Source organism: Gopherus flavomarginatus, chromosome 14 (genome assembly GCF_025201925.1).
Source record: "Gopherus flavomarginatus isolate rGopFla2 chromosome 14, rGopFla2.mat.asm, whole genome shotgun sequence".
Classification (NCBI taxonomy): domain Eukaryota; kingdom Metazoa; phylum Chordata; order Testudines; family Testudinidae; genus Gopherus; species Gopherus flavomarginatus.
Window position 1 is genome coordinate 10,052,821 of NC_066630.1, and position 22,108 is coordinate 10,074,928.

Here is a 22,108-nt window from a genome sequence, read left to right on the forward strand (position 1 = left end):
AGTTAAGTTTATTTTTAGCTCTTTTGCAGCATTGTGAACTACAAGGAATTGCCTCAGAATATTCAGTCTTTAACCTCGATAATGCTGATTTGAATTCAGACTATGTTAATAATGATCAAAAGCCATTACCACTTGGCAGCTAGTCTGAAGGATAAGAGTTAGCTATCTCAGGTGCAGTCCTAGCACACTAATACATACAAAGACACCACCTCAAGTGGTACCCTTTTATGGAAATTGTGGAGTGTAGATGCTCTCAACAAGAGGTCAAGGATGGAATGAACCACAGAGATTGAACCAGCCCCGCACCTATGGATCTGGCCTCTCCCCATCAGGAAGTAAAACATATTGGTCAGATGTGTGGAAATTTGCACACCTGCACCTTTCCGTGGCTGAATAAATAACCTCTGTTGGCAATGCTATCAATGAAAAGCATTTCATGGGGTTCATCAAGTGAAGACTTTACACAGGCAAACTTCACAGTGAAGCTAATGGGACTTAAGCATGTGCTTAAAAATAATTATTTGCTTAAGAAATTTGTAAAGCAAGAGTAGACTTAAGCATATGCTTAAGTGTTTGCTGAATTGGAGCCAGGAAAAGTTAATTCAAGGGTTAAGTCAGTGTAGACTATTCCCTTTGTTTGTTCTCACAAGTCATTTTATTTCAATTAATTACGAGTGCAAACTATGGTTAGTATCACCCTATTCTGGGAAGTGATGTTGATGTATGAAAACAGGAGTCAATGGCCACTGTTTCCAGAAACATTAAGATTAATAGATTTATTCTGCAATTGTTAAAACTTCAATATTTCAGAATCCTTTTCTAGCTTTATTAGAGAACCCATCACAGACTGAGTGTCTCAGAGAATAAAAGTAAAGTCCCATACAGCAACAATCTCAGGATTGGTGGGCTTTAATATAATGTTCATAATTTATAAATTGCAAACTCCATATCTTATTCCCTAAACCACTGCTCACCTGCAAAAAATGTCAATACTATTTTCTTATAATAGATGCACCTAATTTATAGATAATATTTACATTTTACTTTTGCTTTGATTAGTGTAGGAGACAAAATTGATCCATTACAAGGTTACTTGATTTAAAGGATAGCTTTAGACAAGATTATTTCTTATTAAGACACAACCCATCATTTTGAATATTCAGATGAACTGATCTTTTTATTTTCCTATAAGCTAGTGTTTCTATGTTTGAAGCTGTGAATATAAAAAAATACTGTAAAACCAATACTGTATGCAAAAATATTGTACTTCTTCAAACTAAAAGGCTCTTAAATCCATATGTAGGCACCTAAACAAAGCAGCAATGTTTCAGCAATGTTGAGCACCCAGAAGCTCTCAAGGACCAAAAGTATTTTTAATAGAGATTTTCCAATTGTCCGTAAGAAGCTATTCTGCACTGCACATGCTTCCATGGATAATTTAGCTCAGTTGTGAACATATCCTCACCCTCATGCTGAGTCCTGGGCTGTGACTACACACCTATAGGGAAGGAAGAACCCTTTTAAGATGCTGTCTGGGATACCCACACCTTGTTTCCAGGTTTGCAAGGGAGTACAGCACAGCTATTTACTCCTAAACAGAGCTGGTGGGTGTAGTGTTCAGTAGTCAGTCAGGTATTTAAGGTGCGGCTTAATTGTGTATCTGGCTTCAGTTGGCTGCACTTAACAGAGCTTCACAGAACCCCACACAGCCTATATGAGAAGCTCAGTTCTTAACTGCACAGTTCCCAATATCACAGTGGACAGGGAACAGGCAGAATACTTGGTCCACCCAGTCCCAATGCACCGGCCAGCAGCAAATGACTATACCTTCAGCCCCCACCAACCACTGGGGGCAAGTAGAAAACAGGGAGAGAGGTTTGCCTCAGAATCATGCAACCTCCCAGAAATACTTTCAGGATGGTACTGATTACGCAGTCCCTTGCTCAGGACAGAGCATTCCTAAATAGGTCAGCAATCCATAAGACTTTGCACAGTAAATTGCTTTGAATGTCTTTCATTAAAAGTCCTGTAATCTTCCTTCCTAGGAGACATATTTGTACCTTCATTATTTTTCTAGTTGATCTGATACAAGCCAAAATGTGTAATAGAGGAAGATACATCTTAATGGCATTGGTCAACTCTGATATAGCTTACTGTAAAAATAAGGAATGGAATTAAATGCAGATAGGTAAGACTGACACTGAACAAATCTATCAAAAGAATGGCGCGATAAAGCATCCTAAGCAATGAAAAGTGAAAAGACTTCCGGTCATATAAAGGCAACTTCTGGCCTTGGCATTCCTGAAATATCTTCTTCAAGTTGTACTTTTATTATAGTCAGTAAACTTAAAAAAAAAAATCTCATCTGAAGTAACCATTTGTTTACAACTTTAATTTAGTTTCACAAAAAAGGAGCTAAAATTGATTGCTTTGCAGATACTCAAGACAATGGAAACCTTGTATCAAAGGTTATTAACCTTTCAAGGCATCTTTCTGTGACCACAAAACTGCATTTTTTTTAAATTCCTCCTGAAATGTAACATATCATAGAAATGTAGGGCTGGAAGTTCATCTCATCCAGCCCCCTCTGCTGATGCAGGACCATATATACCTAGACCATCCCTGGCATGTGTTTGTCTGACTTGTTCTTAAAAACCTCCAATGAATAGGATTTCATAACCTCCCTTGGAAGCCTATTCCAGAGTTTAACTACCCTCATGGTTAGAAATCTTTTTCTAACATCTAACCTAACTCTCCCTTACTGCAGATTAAGGCCATTACTTCTTGTCCAATCTTCAGTGGACATGGAGAAAAATTGATCACAGTCCTCTTTATACTGCCCTTAACATATCTGAAGGGTATCAGGTCCCCCTCTCCTTTTCTCAGGACTAAACATGCCCTGTTTTTTTAACATTTCCTCATAGGTCAGGTTTTGAAATCCTTTTTATTATTTTTCTTCTCTCTTCTGGACTTCTTTCAGTTTGTCCACCTCTTTCCTAAAGTGTGGCAGCCAGAATTGGGTATAGCGCTCCAACTGAGGCTGAGTAGAGTGGGACAATTATTTCCCATGTTATATGTGTGTGTGTATACACACACACACACACACAACACTCCTGTTTATACACACCAAAATGATATTAGCCTTTCTCGCAATTGCATTACATTGTTGACTCTCATTCAATTTGTGATCCACTATAAATCAGATCTTTTCAGCAGTTCTATTACCTATCTAATTCTTCCCTATTTTATAGTAATGCATTTGATTTTCCTTTTCTAAGTGAAGGACTTTGCATTTGTCTTTCCTGAATTTCATCTTATTGATTTCAGACCAATTCTCCAATTTGTCAAATCTGTTTTGAATACTAATACTGTCCTCTAAAGTACTAGCAATCCCTCACAGCATGGTATCATCCAGGAATTTTATAAGCTCACTCTTTACTCCATTATGCAAGTCATCAATGAAAATATTGACGAATACTGGACCCAGTACAGACCCCTGTGGGACACCACTAGATACATCCTCACAGTTTGACAGTGAACCCTAGATACCTACACTTTAATTTCATCTAGACTACATTTCCCTAGTTTGTTCATGAGAATGTCCTGTGGCACTGTGTCAAAAGCCTTACTAAAATCAAGATATATCACATGTACAGCTTCCGCCCATCTACTAAACCAGTAACCCTTTCAAAGAAGGAAATTAGATTGGTTTGGCATGATTTGTTTTTGTCAAATTCATGTTGGCTCTTAATTATAACCCTATTGTCTTCTAGGTGCTCACAAGTTGATTGTTTAATAATTTGTTCTAGCATCTTTCCAGGTATAGAACTTGGGCTGGCTGGTCTATAATTTCCTGTGTCCTCTTTCTTCACATTTAAAATAAGATAGATTCTGTATTTGCCCTTCTCCAGTCCTCTGGGACTTCACCCATCCTCCATTAGCTCTTCAAGATAATCTCTAACAGTTCCAAGATTGCATCAGCTTCTGCTAGTTCCTTAAGTATCCTAGGCCTAGGGTAAATTTCATTAGGGTTTATGGCTTGAATACTTCAAACTTACCTAAACATTCTTTAATCTGATCTTTCCCTATTTTGACTTGTGTTTCTTCTACCTTGTTGTTAAGTATCTGGTCACAATTTAGCTTTTTAGTGACAACAGAAGCAAAATAGGCATTAACAATTCAGTCTTCTTGATGTCATACGTTGCTAGTTTTCCTTCCTCACTAAGTATAGGACCTTCTCTTGTCTTTGTCTTTCTCTGGCTTCTAATGTATTTATCATAATTTTTCTTATTGCCTTTCATGTCTCTTGCTACGTATAACTCATTTTGTGTCTTAGCCTTTCTGATTTTGTCCCTACATGCTTGTGCTATTATTTTGTACTCATTCTTAGCAATCTGTTTGTGTTTTCACGTTTTTGTAAGATTCCTTTCTGATTTCCAGGTCAGTAAAGAGCTCCTCATGAGGCCGTATTGATCTCTTACCATTTTCTCTGTCTTTCCTTCACATGGGGATAGTTTGCTGTTGCAATTTTAATATGGTTTCTTTGAGAAACTGCCATCCTAAACTCCCTTTTCCCTTAGATTTTCTTCCCATGGGACCTTACCCACTAGTGCTCTGACTTTGTAAAGTTTGCTTTTTTGAAGTTCAGTTTCCTTAATCTGCTGCTCTTACTCCTTCCTTTCCTCTGAATTACGAAATCTATCATTTCATGGTCACTTTCAACCCAAATTGCCATCAACCTTCAGATTTACAACCAATTCCTCCCTTTTAGTGAGCATGAAGTCTAAAGTGGGCCCTTGGTTGCTTCCTTCATCTTCTGAAACAAAAAGGAGGGTGGGAGGGAGATCAGAGCTGGGGCAGGGGGCTGGGGGCAGGTTCTGGGAGGTGCTTACCTCCGGCAGCTCCCAGAAGCAGCGGCGTGAACCCCTCCGGCTCCTACATGGAGGTGCGGCCAGGAGACTCTGTGAGCTGCCCCATCCACAGGCACCAACCCCGCAGGTCCTATTGGCCATGCTGCATGGCCAATAGGAGCTACAGAGCTGGCTTTTGGGGCACCTCTGGCTGCCCCTATGCCTAGGATCCAGATGAGTGACATGCCGCTACTTCTGGGAACTGAGCAGAGCCACGGCAGGCAGGGAGCCTGCTTTAGCCCTGCTGCGCCACCAACCCGACTTTTAATGGATGTTCTGGTCGAAAACCAGACACCTGGCAACTCTAGTCACAGATCAACACAAGGAAACCAAAGGGAGACACTAAGCGAAGAACCCTAGACAACAGCTGAAAGTTCCTGCACTGACAGCCCCGGAGACCTACATTCCTCTGTCTATAGAAACAAGCACATTATTCCATGCAGCAATATACCCCACATGCTTCCTTTGGTGTCCCTTACCCAGAAGAAAAGCAGTTAGATCAAGAGGTGATTATCCAATCATCGGCCTCTCTGCCAACAAATGTACGAATTACATCAACTGCAATGGTGACTTGTTTTTTTAAATATGAGAACATTTTTTCACTCAGAACCAACTGTGTGCTTTTTATCCTGTGTTTTCCAAAAAATCATTTTCCATGCATATAATTTTTTTTCAGTTCTTTATAATTCCACCTGCATTCTGTACCGATCTCTCAATTTATTCATTTTCCAAAGGGTGAACTTTCTTTTTGTTTACTTTTTTTAAATTTTCTTTTATTGTGACCAAGTTATAGTTCTCTCTCCTTACTGTGTTATTGTGAGAGTTCAGGAGAAAGCTGGCATTGTAATTAAAATTTAAACTAAATAAAGCCTTCAGGAATTCCAGTTGCGACCATGGGATTATTTGTTTCTGTATCAAACCATCAAGCATTTTCTACAGCCACTTGTTCATAATAAAAGCTCACCTAAATGCTACCCACATGCCATGTTGCATTCCATAAATACTCATTGTTTTGCTCTGAATCTGTACAGAAGATAATGTAAATACCCAATACTGAACAACCCAACTGTCATTGTTTCAATGCAAACTGCTAAAAGAAAGGAAGACAAGAGCAAAATACGGTCTGACAAGTTCTGAGGTCCAGCTGAAATGCTCGGGGGCGGGAAATAAAGGTGGCATACAATTCACTTTTGAACAAACTAGTCCTGAATCCATTGTATGCATGCTGCTTCCTGATGTAAATTAGAACATTTTTATGCCACCTGCCCAATGCCAATTGTCAGCTGAGTTTCATTGGCGGGACTGTTCTGGCCATGCCCGTTTACTTAATCCACATCTCCAAGCCAGCACAGGAGTTGCTTTGGGGTAAACCACCCATCGCCAGTTCCATGGCTAGATTCTGTTAGAGATGTCGCACAAAGCTACTGCCACATTGTAGTACGTCGTATCCTGAGATTTGACAGATTATAATCATTCTAAAGTCTGAACAAACAGGGCTGACAGTCCTTGTATGCAGCAGTGGCTGGAGGTTTTCAAGAAAGTTGTGAAATCTACCACCACTGAAAGAAACAAAATGGGGCATATTGCAAACCCTGGTGTAAACCTAGAAAGCACAGCTCAGAGAAAGATTTTAGGGTCAAAACATTATGCATATGTTGCTGTTACCTGTTGATATGAGGAAGAAGGCTTTCTTCTGGATTAGTTATTGTTTTAGTGAATTTTCCTAAGCTTTCCAGGTGTGCTCTTTAAGGGCAATTTTTAGTCCTTAGCTGTAACTGTAAAATATCCTTAACATGTTGATCTTGGTAGTGCTTTGTTTCCCACATTTTGAATTGATCAGTTCTTCTTCTTTTTGGAAACCTTAAACCACTGGTACAGCACATGAATGGCACGTACAGTAGACTGTAGTTATTGGCCAATGTGACCATTCCTGGGAATATTGCCATTTTTTTATATGGCACCTCAAACATTTATATAGAAACAAGGCCCTAATACCCAACGTTTTTCCTAAGAGGATTCCCGCTTCCCTGTCCCTGCCCACATACACACACGCAACCAACCTGGCTGATAGAAGTAATAAAGGTGTGATGCATAGGAATGCTGCTAAGAGAATTTACTTTATCCATTGGTGTCAGTCATTTGACAAAAGACTCCAACGGTTAATGCTCCATTTTGTGTCTTTGCTCTTCAACTCTTAGGCACTACATGAGGGCTATTCAAAATTTTCCCATAAAAATTGAATTCAATGACTGGTTTTCACAGAAAATTTTGAATTTGTCAAAACTTGTTCATTTTCAGCTGAAAATTTTAAGGTTTCCCTCCTCCCCCCAAAAAGTCAAAATTTCTCTTAATTTTTTTTCCTGACAAGCTCTAATTCATACCAACGTCACATAATAAGGCTCAGTATATATTTCTTACTGCTACACTGGCCTACCTGCAATAAAATACTGTACCTATTAAGTTCAGATGGGTATAAGAAGTATTCTCGTATTAAGAATGGCATATCAAAGTGGCTCTATTTTTCAAAAACAATCTATAAAATTCTGCCTGTTTACTCTTCCCTGCTTGTTACCGGATGGGAAGTTCAGAGGGGATGGATGAGGTGTGTTTTACCTCCATGGTATGAACACCAATTTGCAACAAGAAAAAATAAGTGTTCAACTTAGTAAATGTCAACAATGACCCTATGAAATTACTTTCCCAAACGTAAATCAGGAGAGACGGAAAGTCAGCTAATAGATGTTTATGTAAACAAGAATCCTGTTTCTGGATTGGGGAATGTATGCACTAAAGAGATAGCAGATCTTTATGGACAGAGATTGTCCTGTCCAGGAAAGCAGATTGTTGTGGTTGTTTTTAAATGTTGGCAAGCTGGAAAAGGAAAGGTTATTTTAAAAGGAAGGGATATTTTTGAGCTATGTATACTTAAATTTAATCATCTTAGAAAAGCCAAGGATGATCTCAATAATTTGGTTTGGTTGAGCAGAGAGAGATCATAAACCGAGTGAATGAGATGATCAGTATTATTTCTGAGCACACCAATGTGCCTGAAAATATTGGCAACTTTAAATGAGGGATAGTGAAGATTCCTATATTTACAGAAGGATTCAGCATCACAAACTCCCACTAATCCCTGTTAAATCTCTGCCCACTGCTTTGAAAATTTAATGAAAAGTCCACTATCTATCCACTGGTTCCTTTGAAGGATGAATTTACAAAAATCCTAAAAATTAAAATATCAGATATGTCATCTCCAGAAATACAAAAACTATGAGTTGTGGAGTTTCAAAAATATATATATATAAAATAATTTTTAAAAAAGGCCTCACAGAGCCAAACAGTCTTTGCATCTCATAGCTAATGTCTCATATGGGGAACAATCATGTCATGGTTCATAGTACTTATGGGAAATGCACCCATCAGTGTGAAATACCCAGCTTAGTCCAGGAGTATCCCATCATTACCTCCATCCTTGAAAGGAGTCAACATTTTCTGACTGTTTGGACCAGATTGCTGGTAGATGAATTCTTTGCAATTGCAGGAAGAGGTCTTCTTCCCTCCCAACCCTATTTTTTATGCTAGCCTCTGTCCCATGGTATAGTGTCTGTGGGACAATCCCAGTGCTACTCAGTAGCCCTCACCAATAGATGCTCTCCTAACAAACAGGGGATGCCATTGGCTAGAAGGTGGCAGAACATCATCTGCACAGTGTAACCCAGCCTGAGGGACCTCACCATATGACCAGGCTGATGTCCCTTTAAATTAAGTTAGTTTTTAAGCAAATTGTGTCAGATATTTTGCTGGTCAAATGAGAAACCATACATATTTCTACAAAGGCCACAAACAATTTGGCCTTTAGATATGTCCTATTTACCTAGAGAGGAAGAGCCTGCAAGATACTATTGGACCGTATGCGGCAAATTGAGTTGATAACACTGGAAATCAGTTTGGGGGAATAAAACAAATTAAACGGATATTTAATTTGGAAATGCCAATTGTACATAAAAAGAAAAATCTCCCATTAGAAGTACCTGAAAACATAATTAATATAAAGTTTCCACTGCACTGAGCAACTGACATACCTGCTAATAAGGAGCAGTTGGTCATTGATTTAGGCTATTAGAACAACAGCTGGCCTACTTCAACCAACCAAAGCCCTGAAATATTTCATGAAAGTGTTATCTACAAATGACAATGGTTCCTGCCAAGTCTATGGAAACAAACGTCATCTCAAACCAAGTAATTTGCTACCTTTCATTCATCTAAATTCATAACCTAAAGGTTAATGGAGCACTCTGTCCCAATCAAATCACCTTTATTCATGCATGGGTTGTGGGGTAATTGAGAAAAAGGTGATGCACACATTCTAGTTTATGTTTTGATTTTCTCCTCTTCACAAGGATTATAAAACCTGATGAAAAAAAATGAAAAGATCTCATTTTACTAAATACAGCTTTCTCTCAGTTGTTTTTCAATTCAAGAGCTGTCTTGCTACTTAAATAAACAAAATAAGGGGGAGGGGCAGGACTATATCCCTTTGAGGTTTTGACTCAACCCCAGAGCTATTTTTCAGTGACTAATTAATTCTTTCACATTGTTCACAATAATATGCTACCTCCTTTTTGAACATTCTTTTTTTTTAGTTAAATTAAATGTATATGCATAAAAATCAAACAAAGTCTATATTAAAATTCATTTCCCCCTAGGCCCTGTTAATAAGCTGACATGCAGAGTTGGGTAGGCAACTGTCTGGCCACCTGGCAATCACTAGTCATATTATCTTTTGTTTTGCTCATGTGTGAAACCAGCTTAGAAGATGATACAATATTTTTCTGCACTTAAATATAGATCTGTCTCCAGATACAGCTGTTCATACATACAAAACACAGATTATTTCTATTTTACTATGTAGAGATATATACTTTATCCACATATAAACATTTGTTATATAGCCCATGTCAAAAGAATATACTGTTATTTCAAAGGCACCACATACCAGTTGGGAACCTAATGCCCACTGCAAATCAATAGGAGTTAGGCAACATGTATGTAGACAATTTGGAAAAATATGGCATGGTCACTAGCGGGTGGGATGCTCTGTCCACATAGGTTCTATAATGGGACATTAGGTAGCCTATATGGAGATAGCAGCTACATCTTACCCTATATAGTGAACATGCCATATTTTTCCATGTTTTCCACATATATATTCAGATTGTAATAAGTGAAACTAACGTTTGTAACCGTTTACATATACAGTAAAAAAAAGGCTGTCATATAAGTCTAAAGTGAACTAAACACCTGTTATTTGGTGTTCAGATGTTATTTACATATACTTGTTCCACCATGGCCTGATTAGTTGATGAATTTCTTGATCATGTACAACTCTGCAGTTTGCGATGTATGAAATTGTTGGCCCAAATTGTTCTTTCATTTGCATCAGTACTATCTCACTAAACTACTATAACTACAATTGTTAGTTCTGGACATCACTGGGAAATGTTTTGTGGTGGCATGAAATTGATACAAGCTGCATCTCCATACATGGAATTACTACAATAACAGGGATGTTCATCAGTGCTTTTAACTATCGTAGGCAATGAGAATGTCACTTGAAACTTGAATGATACATGGAACCTCCCTGAAAGGGGCAGCTTTGCTGAACTGCAGACACACCTTTAAGCATCTATGATTAATTGGTTAATAAATCTTTCACCATATAAGTAAATAAAGCTCAGAGTGCCAATGCAGATGGAAAGGAAAGTTTCAGTTAGAATGAAAAAGTGCCCAAATGTGGACAGACAAAGCCCTGATCCTGAAGTATCCAAGTTCTGAAAACATGCAATCCATCATGTAAGAGACAGAAGAGGTCAGCCGTTAATTAACATCCAAATTAAATCTTTTCAAGTAAGGGTCAAAACTGCTTTTGTTTTGACATTTAAATCACTAGCAATGTATTTCCTAGTTTAGCATGCAAGACACATCACCCAAAGCCTCTTTCTTAATTGCCCTCATTTTTCATGTGTACTATTTGATTTATTGTCCATTAAAAATACCTCAAAAAAGCCACGAATCATGTATGTGTAGTATAAACATGATTAATGTAACACAATTACATTCCACATATGATGGGGCTGGTTAGGAATCTTTCCGCATGATGGAGCATTGTCACTGGCAGTGACCTGCCAACTCAGCTTGACTAAAACAGAGATTGCAGAAGGAAAGCATTTGAAGGCCACAAATGATCCAGCAATGTCTAAATACTGTACTTAAAGTAAGTCACTTATCACCTGATCAAGGAAAGTGCAATCTTGCCTGTTTGACAGCAGAGCATTGTTCTAGGACCTTGCAACTCTCCTGATGTTATCTGAAGAACAGGTTCACAAAACTACAAAGAAAAATATCAAGCAATGGTATTGCGTAGTAAGGTGAACAGCTGTCCATACAATTCAAGGTAAGACTAGCATTCCAGCACAGGTTATGGGCAAAGGCAAACAACAATTGTTCAGTATTATATCTTCCATCAACTATTGTTATCAATGTTGTATATTTGTCCTTTTTAAGGACTCAGCTGTGGCTGAATCAACATAGACACCGAGCGGGAGCAAGTTATAAGATCTCACAGTTACGACTTCTGAAGAAACTCACCAATGAGAGCCCAGGGCACAGGTGGAACCTTCCTACTCAGGCTGTGTGCCTTAAAGTGATATAGCAATTTACTTTCCCTTCAGTGTAACACTTTGAAGAAGAAACTTCCTGTAATTCAACTCGGCTCCTCATGGGCATGCCACGTGGGACTACACCTTAGCCTGAAATATGCACAGTGATTCCTCAAACAAAAGTATGAACAATGTGTCAGATGGTGAATTTTTAAAACACAGCCAATGTGGACTTAAGAACTGCATTCTAATATTCTCTTCCCCACTAAAGTAATTAAATAAACCATATTTCCTGCAATCAGAAAAAAATGAAAATGTGGCTAAATCAAACTCTGACTCAAAAATTCACTCTGAGGGCTGCCTATGGAAAGTTTTAATCTGAAATCGTCATAACTTTGGCAAAAACAGCTATCTGAAAGGTATTTTTTCCATTATGCTACAGATGCTAAAATATGAGTCCCCTTGAATGCATGCTGAAGAGAAAGTTAGAGGCAATGTTTTGAACATGACAGCTTCTTAAAAAATGATCTTAAGAAAAAGAGATAGGGAAAGAGGGGAATAGAATAAAGGGATATTTAGATATGAAGGAAGAGAGATTTAGGGTTTGATCAGAAATAGTTCTATAGGAAGGCGCGTTGAATAAAGAAAAGGGGGATTAGGAAAACAAAAAGGTGTCAGGAAGGGTAGAGGTGGCCATTAAATGAAATGCGATGATAAAAATCAATTAAAAAATAACAATTTAGCTGGAGTACAAAGGATGAATGCTAAGAAACAAGAGGATCCTAAGGAAACTATTGGAAAGGAGGTCATGGGTATGCAACAGAACTTGTGTAGTAGTTATGGTCAATGAGCAAGAAGCTGAAAGCAAAACAGTTTAGAAAAAACAAGCCTGCTGCCTAATCCTAGGGGCAAACGGTAGTCTAAGCACAAGTCTACCTGGTTTCCTCAGAGTAGGAAACAAACTGGTTTCTTTAGTGAACCTTAAACAGCAGCTTGAAATGGAGATAGCAGTTAATAGGGAGGTAGGCAGCAATATAATTTTAGTAGGACTCTAGCTTGTGTGATCCAAGAGGTTCCTACAGCTACACTAATTGGCCCGTTGTGTCCAATTTTTACTTCTAAAATCATGAGTTTAGTCCACCCACCTACCCAAAATCATGAGATTTAAAAAAAATCAGTTTGGTTTCTTTTCATTTGTTTTTTTTTTTTTGGAGGGGAGGGGGTTCTGAGACTTAACAGTGAATTTGTTTTCCCACTTTTCTCCAACATGGAAGGTTAGAAACATACAGGGCTGGCGCAACCCATTAGGCGACCTAGGCGATAGCCTAGGGCACTAACATTTGAGGGGTTGTGGCTGCCCTGGTCGTCAGTGGTATTTTGGGGGCACCATTTTGGGGGCAGGACCTTCCGCCGCCTACAGCACCAAAAAAAAATGGCGGCACTACTGGAAACATAATTTGTTTTTTTTAATGAAAGCTGAGAGTTGAATGCAATCCCATGACTCCAGGAACCTGGGGTTAAAGAAAATCACTAAATATCACAAGGCTCACAATAAAATTTCTTCGTTGGAGTTTAGCTCTCCAAGATTTTGATTTTGAAATTCAGCACATTTCAGGAGCTTCTAACAAAGTAGCTGATGCTCTCTCACATGAGAGTTTCCCAGAATCCAGTAGTTAAAAAGTGTTCTTAAAATGTAGAAGTCTGTTAGTTATATACTTAGTGGTATATGTAAAGGTGCATGTGTTGTATTAATCTGTTTATTTTAAAGTTCTAGGAAGAAATCGTCGCCAGTGAGCTTCCCCACTGTCTGCAATTTGGGGGGCGTGTCATAAACAGATAACTAAGGGTTAATGTCTCTTACACCTGGAAAGAAGTAACCTGAAACACCTGACCAGAGGACCAATCAGGAAACCAGACTTTTTCAAATCTGGGTGGAGGGAAGTTTGTGTCTGAGTTCTTTGTTTTGTGCCTGTCTCTCTCTCGGCTATGAGAGGATTTCTATTTCCTGCCTTTCTAATCTCCTGTTTCCCAGTTTTAAGTACAAAAAGATAGGTTTGTTTTTTTGTATTTACATGTGTGTAGTTGCTGGAGTGCTTTGAATTGTATTCTTTTTGAATAAGGCTGTTTATTCAATATTTCTTTTAAGCAATTGACCCTGTATTTGTCACCTTAATACAGAGAGACCATTTTTATGTATTTTTTCTTTCTTTTTACATAAAGCTTTCTTTTTAAGACCTGTTGGAGTTTTTCTTCAGTGGGGAACTCCAGGGAATTGAGTCTGTGCTCACCAGGGAATTGGTGGGAGGAAGAAGTCAGGGGGAAATCTGTGTGTGTTAGATTTACTAGCCTGACTTTGCATTCCCTCTGGGTGAAGGAGGGGGGTGGGGGAAGAGATTGGCTCTCTCTCCTTGTGTTTCCAGGACTGGAAATAGAGAGGGTGGAGTCCCTCTGTTTAGATTCACGGAGCTTGCTTCTGTGTATCTCTCCAGGAACCCAGGCAGGGAACACCTGGAAGGGAGAAGGGAAGGGAAATGGTTTATTCCCCTTTGTTGTGAGACTCAAGGAATTTGGGTCTTGGGGTCCCCAGAGAAGGTTTTTGGGGGGACCAGAGTGCCCCAAAACACTCTAATTTTTTGGGTGATGGCAGCTTTACCAGGTCCAAGCTGGTAACTAAGCTTGGAGGTTTTCATGCTAACCCCCATATTTTGGACGCTAAGGTCCAAATCTGGGAATAGGTTATGACAGACCTTCCGCCGCCTACAGCACCAAAAAAAAATTGGCGGCACTACTGGAAACATAATTTGTTTTTTTTAATGAAAGCTGAGAGTTGGATGCAATCCCATGACTCCAGGAACCTGGGGTTAAAGAAAATCACTAAATATCACAAGGCTCATAATAAAATTGTGAGAACTGGCAGCACTAAACCTCCTTCCCCACCCCCAACCATCACTACTACGGAGAGGGGCAAGTGGATGGGTGCTATGCAACATGCTTCCAAAATCCTGCCTCCACTGAAGAATGGGAGGGAGACTGGAGATCAACTATTAAGTTATTGTCAGCCAGTGGCTTCTTAGGCTACATCTATGCTATAAACTAAGCATGTGATTCCCAGCTAGCATAGGCCTACTCACGCTAGCTCTTATCAAGCTAGCATGCTATAAACAGTAGTGTAGCCAAGGTAACACGGGCAGTGGCAAGCCGTGGCATGAACTAGCCATGCAGAGTACAAACGCTCCTGAACCCCATGGATATGTACTCAGAACACTAGCCTGTTCCACTGCTCACTGCTGCCAGTGCTACACCAATGGCCAGAGCAAGCTAATGCAATATGTCACACAATAGATTTTCCCTCATAGGATCCAATGCATGTGGAACTCCTTTAAGGGTGAGAAAGGGGTTTGGAACAACTTCTTGAATGCTCTGAACTAGACCATGTTCTCTAATCTATTGTTATCACAAAACCCCAATTATTCTTATTATTAACCATTTGCATTACAGAAGGATTAAATCAAGGCTGAATTTGACTCTATAAATTTATATTCAAGTGGTCCTACACATTACACCCACTGCCACATTTTCAAAAATGAACACTAAAAATATTAGTGTCTTTAACTAAACACTCACAAGTGACCAAAAATAAAAATAAAAAAAATGCGAGGATCTGCACTGATGGTAAAAGATTTCTAACTCGAGGCCTCGTTGAACATTGAACGGAAGAGCTTTAAAGTGTACCCTGAAGTTGACCAAACCCAGGCTTTGGTGAAACTCCGAAAGAAGCCCATTCCCAAAGCAAGAGCCCCAGTAATCCTATTAACTTCAGTGAGGGTAGGCTTTTGTCCCTGCACTTTTCATGAAGCCTGGTTGCAACTAAGGAACTGCTACCAAGAGTAACCCTTCAGATCTTATCTGCCACATTTCCAGCAAATCTCAGTGTTTCTTATTCCTGCCTTCCACATCTTCCTTAGAGAACGGTATTTTCTAAACATTATTTTTGTTGAATTCATAATAAATTCTAAGGATACAATGGATTCACCTAGCTTAGCTGGAGCACGACCTTAGATCTCCTTGCCTAGCTCTGTTGAGCTCTCTATTCCATGTTGCTTTTCATTTGTCCTTGGTTCATCTTTTATGTATTCTGTATATAAATATACTTTCCTTCATCAACCTCCTAAAATAGTTCCCATGTAAGTTAAAAGCTGCAGCGGTTCTTTTATTGTATATTATTTTCTTCAGAGTCCTATGCGTCAGCTGATTGTACTTCCTCGCTGAAGGTATTTAAAAGTTTGCTGAATATGTGAAATAACTTTTTTATTGCCAGAACGCATGCAAATAAAAAAAGAAATAAATGCCTCTAGCTTTGGTCTCTTTTTTTCAATAAGTTTCATGTATAATGAATATAGCTGCATTTATGGCCAACTAGTAAATGCATAAGAAACAACTATAACGCATACTTAATTACTGGAGGAAACATTGGCAATGCAATATACAGTATCTTCTTGTTGAAATTAAAAAGATCAAAAAAACAAATATGATTGTTTCCCTGCTCTTCAGTGGAGAATTAAAAGCTGCTTGGTTTATTGAAGACTACAAAAGCAATCACTGTTATAGACCTGCTTTGCATACTGGCTCTATTAATTTACATACTCATGGTAGGCCTCACTTTCAGTTACAACCGTTAAATTATACTGCTGTTGAGTAATGGGTATAAAAATAATGCAACAGCATGCAAAGTGTATTTAAACAGGCACAATTAAAAATATTGATTCCACTGAAGACAAAACTGAAAAGACTATGCACAGATTTAATATTGTCACATCCAGGACACACTACTTATGAGTGATTGAGTTAGCTAGTTGACAATCTATCTTTGTCGCATGTTATGTATTAGGCTAATTTAGCATCTGATTATTAAAATAATTAAATTCCCAAGATTGTTCTGAGATGTTTTCCCTCCTGCTCTCTCCCCTCTTAAAATTAATAATGTCTTAATTATTGTGTCAGTTTCATACCAGTGCAATTTGCTGGGTCACCACAATGTCGTCCAATCAACAATGGCTTAAACAGTTTGTCCTTTATACTGCTGAACAGACCGAGGACAAATCAGCAAGAGATTTGGACAGACGTGCTAAGGCATCAAAGTACTTAGATATAGCCAAAGAGAGAGAGACACTAAAGATTATTTATTTGCATTTAACTAAATTTTAACATGCAGACATTTTTGTCCTTTGAGGCCATGAAACCCCCAGTGTTATGCTGTTTGGCTGCTATGTCTGTTCAACAAATTGCTGGTCTTCTTTTAAAGAAAGCAAACACCTGAACTCTATGGAATCCAGAAGGTGCTCAGCACCTCTGAAAATCTGGCAACTCATTTTAGTGCATAACGGCAACATTTTCAAAAATGCCTAAGTAACTCAGGATGCTACGTTCCAGCTTCAACTCAGGCACCTAGAAGCCCAAATCACATTGAAAGTCAATAAAAACTGTATTGCTTTTTGGAGATGGAACTTAGGGATCTAAGTCTCTCAAGTGCTTTAGAAAAGTTGACCCTAAATTTGGATCCAATCCAAAGCTCACTGAAGTCACTTTGACTTCAATTGGCCCCTGGTGACAAAATTGTAGTACATGTTGTAGTAGGAAGAGAGCCTGAGATACAAGATAAGCCCTTGTCTCAGAGGCCTGGTATATGGCAGGACCTTCTCACAAAATCTGGCAAGAACAGGGCTGATATTGCTAAGAGGTGCTAAGTACAGAGTACTCACACAAACACATCCCAATATCAAGTGGTATCAGAACATCTCAATATCAAGGATGGTACAAAACAATCCCCAAGGATAACAGAAACACATTGATCCTTTCTAAAACAAAGTCAGGATGATAGTACATAACTTGTTTATATCAGGGTATAAAGATGTATCTCAGAGTAAAGTATCAGAGGGGTAGCCGTGTTAGTCTGGATCTGTAAAAGCAGCAAAGAATCCTGTGGCACCTTATAGACTAACAGACGTTTTGGAGCATGAGCTTTCGTGGGTGAATACCCACTTCTTCAGATGCATGTGGTGGAAATTTCCAGGGGCAGTATATATATGCTAGCAAGCAAGCTAGAGATAACGAGATAACGTTATCTCTAGCTTGCTTGCTAGCATATATATACTGCCCTGGAAATTTCCACCACATGCATCTGAAGAAGTGGGTATTCACCCACGAAAGCTCATGCTCCAAAACGTCTGTTAGTCTATAAGGTGCCACAGGATTTTCAGAGTAAGTATCTTTGGCCAGCCTAGGGGACAGTGGAAAGTCCCGCAAATGACCAAGCTGCATCCATTGTCACGGGCATACATGTCTTAGTGTCCTCGTAGAATCTGCCAGGTGCTATTGCCATGCTTTGTCAACAATAAACCTGGCCAGGTGCCTTCATACCTTAACAGCTCTTGTGATTATTGGGCAGTTTGCTGAAGGTCTGCTGTGCCAACTGTCTGCACAGACCTGGGATAGCACACAAGGAGAACACACACATACATAGCCAAACATCTAACCACACATGTCTCTGAGGTTTGATATAAACTGAAAAACAGAGCAAATACTTTCACTCACAATATAATCTTAAATAAGTAGGGGATGGAAAAGGGAAAGGTATTCCTTAAATTGAATTTTATTGCTTTTTATTTTTTTATCTAAACTCTGAATCTTTTGCATAAATGTTATTACATTTGAACTGTTAATTTCAGCTGTTGAACCAAATGTGATCAAATGAAAAGGCTACTAAATAACATGAATTATGTGGGGAAAATGCAGTTTTTTTAATCAATATTTAAAGCTCACATTAGGTACCATATTAGATTGACAGCCTTGAAGTCTCAAATCCTCAGAACAGGTCCCAATACATAATGAACAATAGCAGTGCAAGCTTTGCAACACTGCATCATTAATGTACCTGGAAAGACAAACTCTAATGTTGAAAAAAGAGTTAAATCTCCCTGGTCCATTCAATCTTTGGCCTGTCTGCATAGAGTGTATGGTGCCAAGAATCTACGCCAGCTCAGCTCTAGTGGTCGTTTTTGTGATGTGGACACCTGCCATTGGAAAAGGGACTAGATCACTCAGATCAACTGCTTAGATCACAGAAGAGATGGTAATAACTTTTTGAAACTCAAGCCTGATCCAACGTCTACTGAATTTTATGAAAAGACTCTTGTTGATTTCAATGGGCTTTGGGTCAGGATCCTGGAATGGATGCACACCAGGGAGGAAGAATCAATTTATACTGAAATGCAAGTCAAGATCCTTGTGTACGGTCAAGTACTGATACAGCAGGAAGGGCAAAGAAATGCAGGAGGTGACTCATTCATAAAATCAGAGGACAATCCTAAGCATCCATGTAAATATTCAAACCCCAACAGATAAACATGCAGAATTTTGCCAACCCTAATTCACAGCAAAGTTCGAAATCTGTCTAATTAAAGGATTTTAAGGGGAGGGGAGGAGCTATTGCAGTACCCAGGTGGAAGTTATGCCTGGAATCATGTTATAAGGAGGAAGAGCTCTCTGATAAATTCACAGCGTGATACGAAAACACAGACTGTGGTTAACACAGATTTTTGCAAAAATGACATATGAAAATTACATTTCTTACAGTTCAGAATTGGCTGGTCCTCTGTGAATTCAGATGGCTGTTCAATATGAAAAACCTTTTGCTGGAATCCAGGGATGCATTCTAAATCTTCTGCAAATACAAGCAACAGCACCTGAGGAAATAGAGGGAATGGACTTTTAATATCCACTTGCTCACCAATCTTCTTGGCTTTCATGAATGGTAGCAAGATTAGACTTAATGTTCATTTAAAAAAAAAACACCCACACATTCAGCTCATCACAGCTTCCCTTTAAAACTTTCTAACACTTGCTTTGCATGAGAAGTTTCAGTCAGCATATACACAGGCAGATATATAGAGGTTGCAAAAAAATAATATGTCTAAAGATACAGCTACACTGCAGCTGGTGGGGTAATGCCCAGTTTGGTAAACAGATGTGCACTAGCCCTGCTCAAGCTAGCATACTGAAAATAGCAGTGTGGCAGCATGACCTAACTGCCTGAATACAATACTGCCCAACCCCTGTGGTATATACATGGACAGTTAGCCTGAGTCACCAGCCACATTGCCCCAGGCCCACACTGTGCAGATGTACCTAAGATTAATAATGCTCAATTCAGAAACACACTTAAGCAGCTGCTTAAAGTTAAGCATGTTCTTAAGTCCTTCTGAAATCATGGGACATAAACACGTATAAATAGGGCTGGAGTATGCTTAAGTTATTTGCTGAACCAAGACCTATAAGCTTAGGTTACTTTAGTAAATCTCTGAGCTAGTGAAGTCATCTTTTGTTCAAGAACAAAGTTTCATGTCACAAAAGTTTCCTTTGTATAAACTCTGGCAGCAGATGGAAAATGTCAATTCCCCACCCCCACAAAGCTACAGTTTGTCTGGTTTCCCCATAATCAAAAAGTTGTTTACCCCAGTAGACTGAAAATGGAATGTGTAAATCATTCTGTAGTTGGATCTGAAGGCTAAAGTTAAATACAGCTTGTGTCACTGTTAGTATCTGATCACCAAAGCACCCTGTCACCAAAAGAACATCTGGGCAAGGGAGGGAGGTTAAAAGCAAAATAAAATTGGTTGGGAATAGGTACGATGTCAATCTCTGTTTTGGAAGATTTGTGTTCTATCACTGAATAGAGACAACAAGCTGAAAGACTATTTTCTTTGGTGGGTTTTAAATGGTGGAGGAGCAGGTAGGAAAAATCAGAGAAAGAGTGGAGAAGAAAAAAAGGCACAGAAAGTTTAAGGGTTAAATGAAGCGCACGCACACACACACAAAAAAGTCAGATCCAAGGTAGCAGGGAGGATACATTTACTTTTCCATACCCAAATATAAGCACTCAAATTTTCAAATGCATTTCCTTGTTTTGGGGCCTCATTTTGGAGGGGTTTCCTCTGGTCCTGATTTTCAGAGATGCAGATTACTTACCACTCTCATTAGTTTAAACAGATTCCTAAAATGTCTCCAGCTGGACACCCAAAGGAAGACCAGAGAAGGGATACAGAGTAACCAAAGAGAAAATGATATGCTTGACTTCCATTAGTACAAAAAGGTAAATATTGACATGCAATCCCCACATGAAAGGGCCCTTATACTCAGTTGCTACCTACAATGCTTGACATGCCAATGAGAGAGGAGCTCATCATTTTCAGTGATGTAACACTATTCCTGCAAATATACCTCCTCCCTATAGACTAAGAAGGAGGTCCTCTAGCATAGCACCTTCAGTGCTACCTTTGTTAAATAAACCTCTTTGCCATGTTTCTCTTTTCAGAGGACAAGTGATTATTATGATCACTCTTAGGCTAGCATGCTCCCTGCTTAGCCAGCCCTTGTTTGCTCTTGTCAAAGAATCAAAATGCTACCCAGGTTTTCTTTCCATACCGAAAAACCTAGTGCACTACAGAGTCATTGCTGGCTTTATATTACTCAGTCTTTCAAAGCACAGGGAGGACAGCATCCCACCTGCTCTTATATCAGTTGCTCTTATTGAAACTGATTCTTGGGCAGTTTTTTTCACATAAACACTTGCTGTAAAAGACCAGCTAGACATGAACAGATACTGTGTGCTGTAGCCAGAATATTTCCAGTTGGCAGAGTGCAAATGTGGCAGATGGGCACATTTCTCATCCTTCATGACATGCACCACATTTGCCCGTTTGTTCAAGTAAAAAACCAAGAGAAAGAGAGCGCAAGCAAGCAGAGTCTAAGCCTCTTTGCAAGATTGTCATGTCTCCCATACTATTGCTGCTTCCCCTTCTTCTCTTAACAAACAGCAACTTGCAAACAGAGGGCAAGATCCTCAGGCATAAATCAGCATAACTCCATTGTCCCACAATGCCTCACTCTGCCCTCCAATATCCTTGTGTACCAAGGACTCACACAGTAAAGTCCGGATTTTCAAAGCCTACACTCAAAATTGCAAATCAGTTATTTAATGCACAGAAGTGGCCAGATAGGCATGTAACCAGCCATTTGCATGTGCAGCTACTCCATCTGGATGCAAATCCACAGTAATAGCGCATGAGAATGAAGCATGTAACCCATGCCAGCTTGATGCAGATAAAGAGTCACATGTAGTGGCACCTAGATCAACTAGAGATTGATAAGCCTGCTACAGCTGTGGCTAATAGAAATGTGATTTTTAGCTCATGCACTGAAGACTTGTGCATTAAGCTCCAGAGGTCTCAGGTTTGATCCTGCTTGATGATCAGGGTCTGGTGGCATATATTTGCATATGCATTTTCTGCACAGAGCTGCAACGGTGTATTTTTTAAAATTAGGCCTAGTTGACACACGATTCCACACAGCATAAATTAGTGCAAAATAAAATTTGCCACTCCTTCCTATGCTCCCATGTCAAGACACAAACAGTGAACTACACAGTGTTGAAAAACCAGCCCAGTTTGGCAGAATAGCCCATAAAGTACATACATTTCAATG

The 22,108-nt window shown here is 39.2% G+C and overlaps 1 protein-coding gene across 1 annotated transcript in view; it reads right to left on the bottom strand.

The window, feature by feature from the left end:
- LOC127034477 (cadherin-13-like) overlaps positions 1–22,108 on the bottom strand; it is a 433,731-nt gene that overhangs the window by 278,093 nt on the left and 133,530 nt on the right. Inside the window, exon 2 of the mRNA XM_050923360.1 lies at positions 19,200–19,311. Coding sequence (XP_050779317.1) covers positions 19,200–19,311 — 112 coding nt within the window. The remainder of the gene's footprint in view (positions 1–19,199; positions 19,312–22,108) is intronic.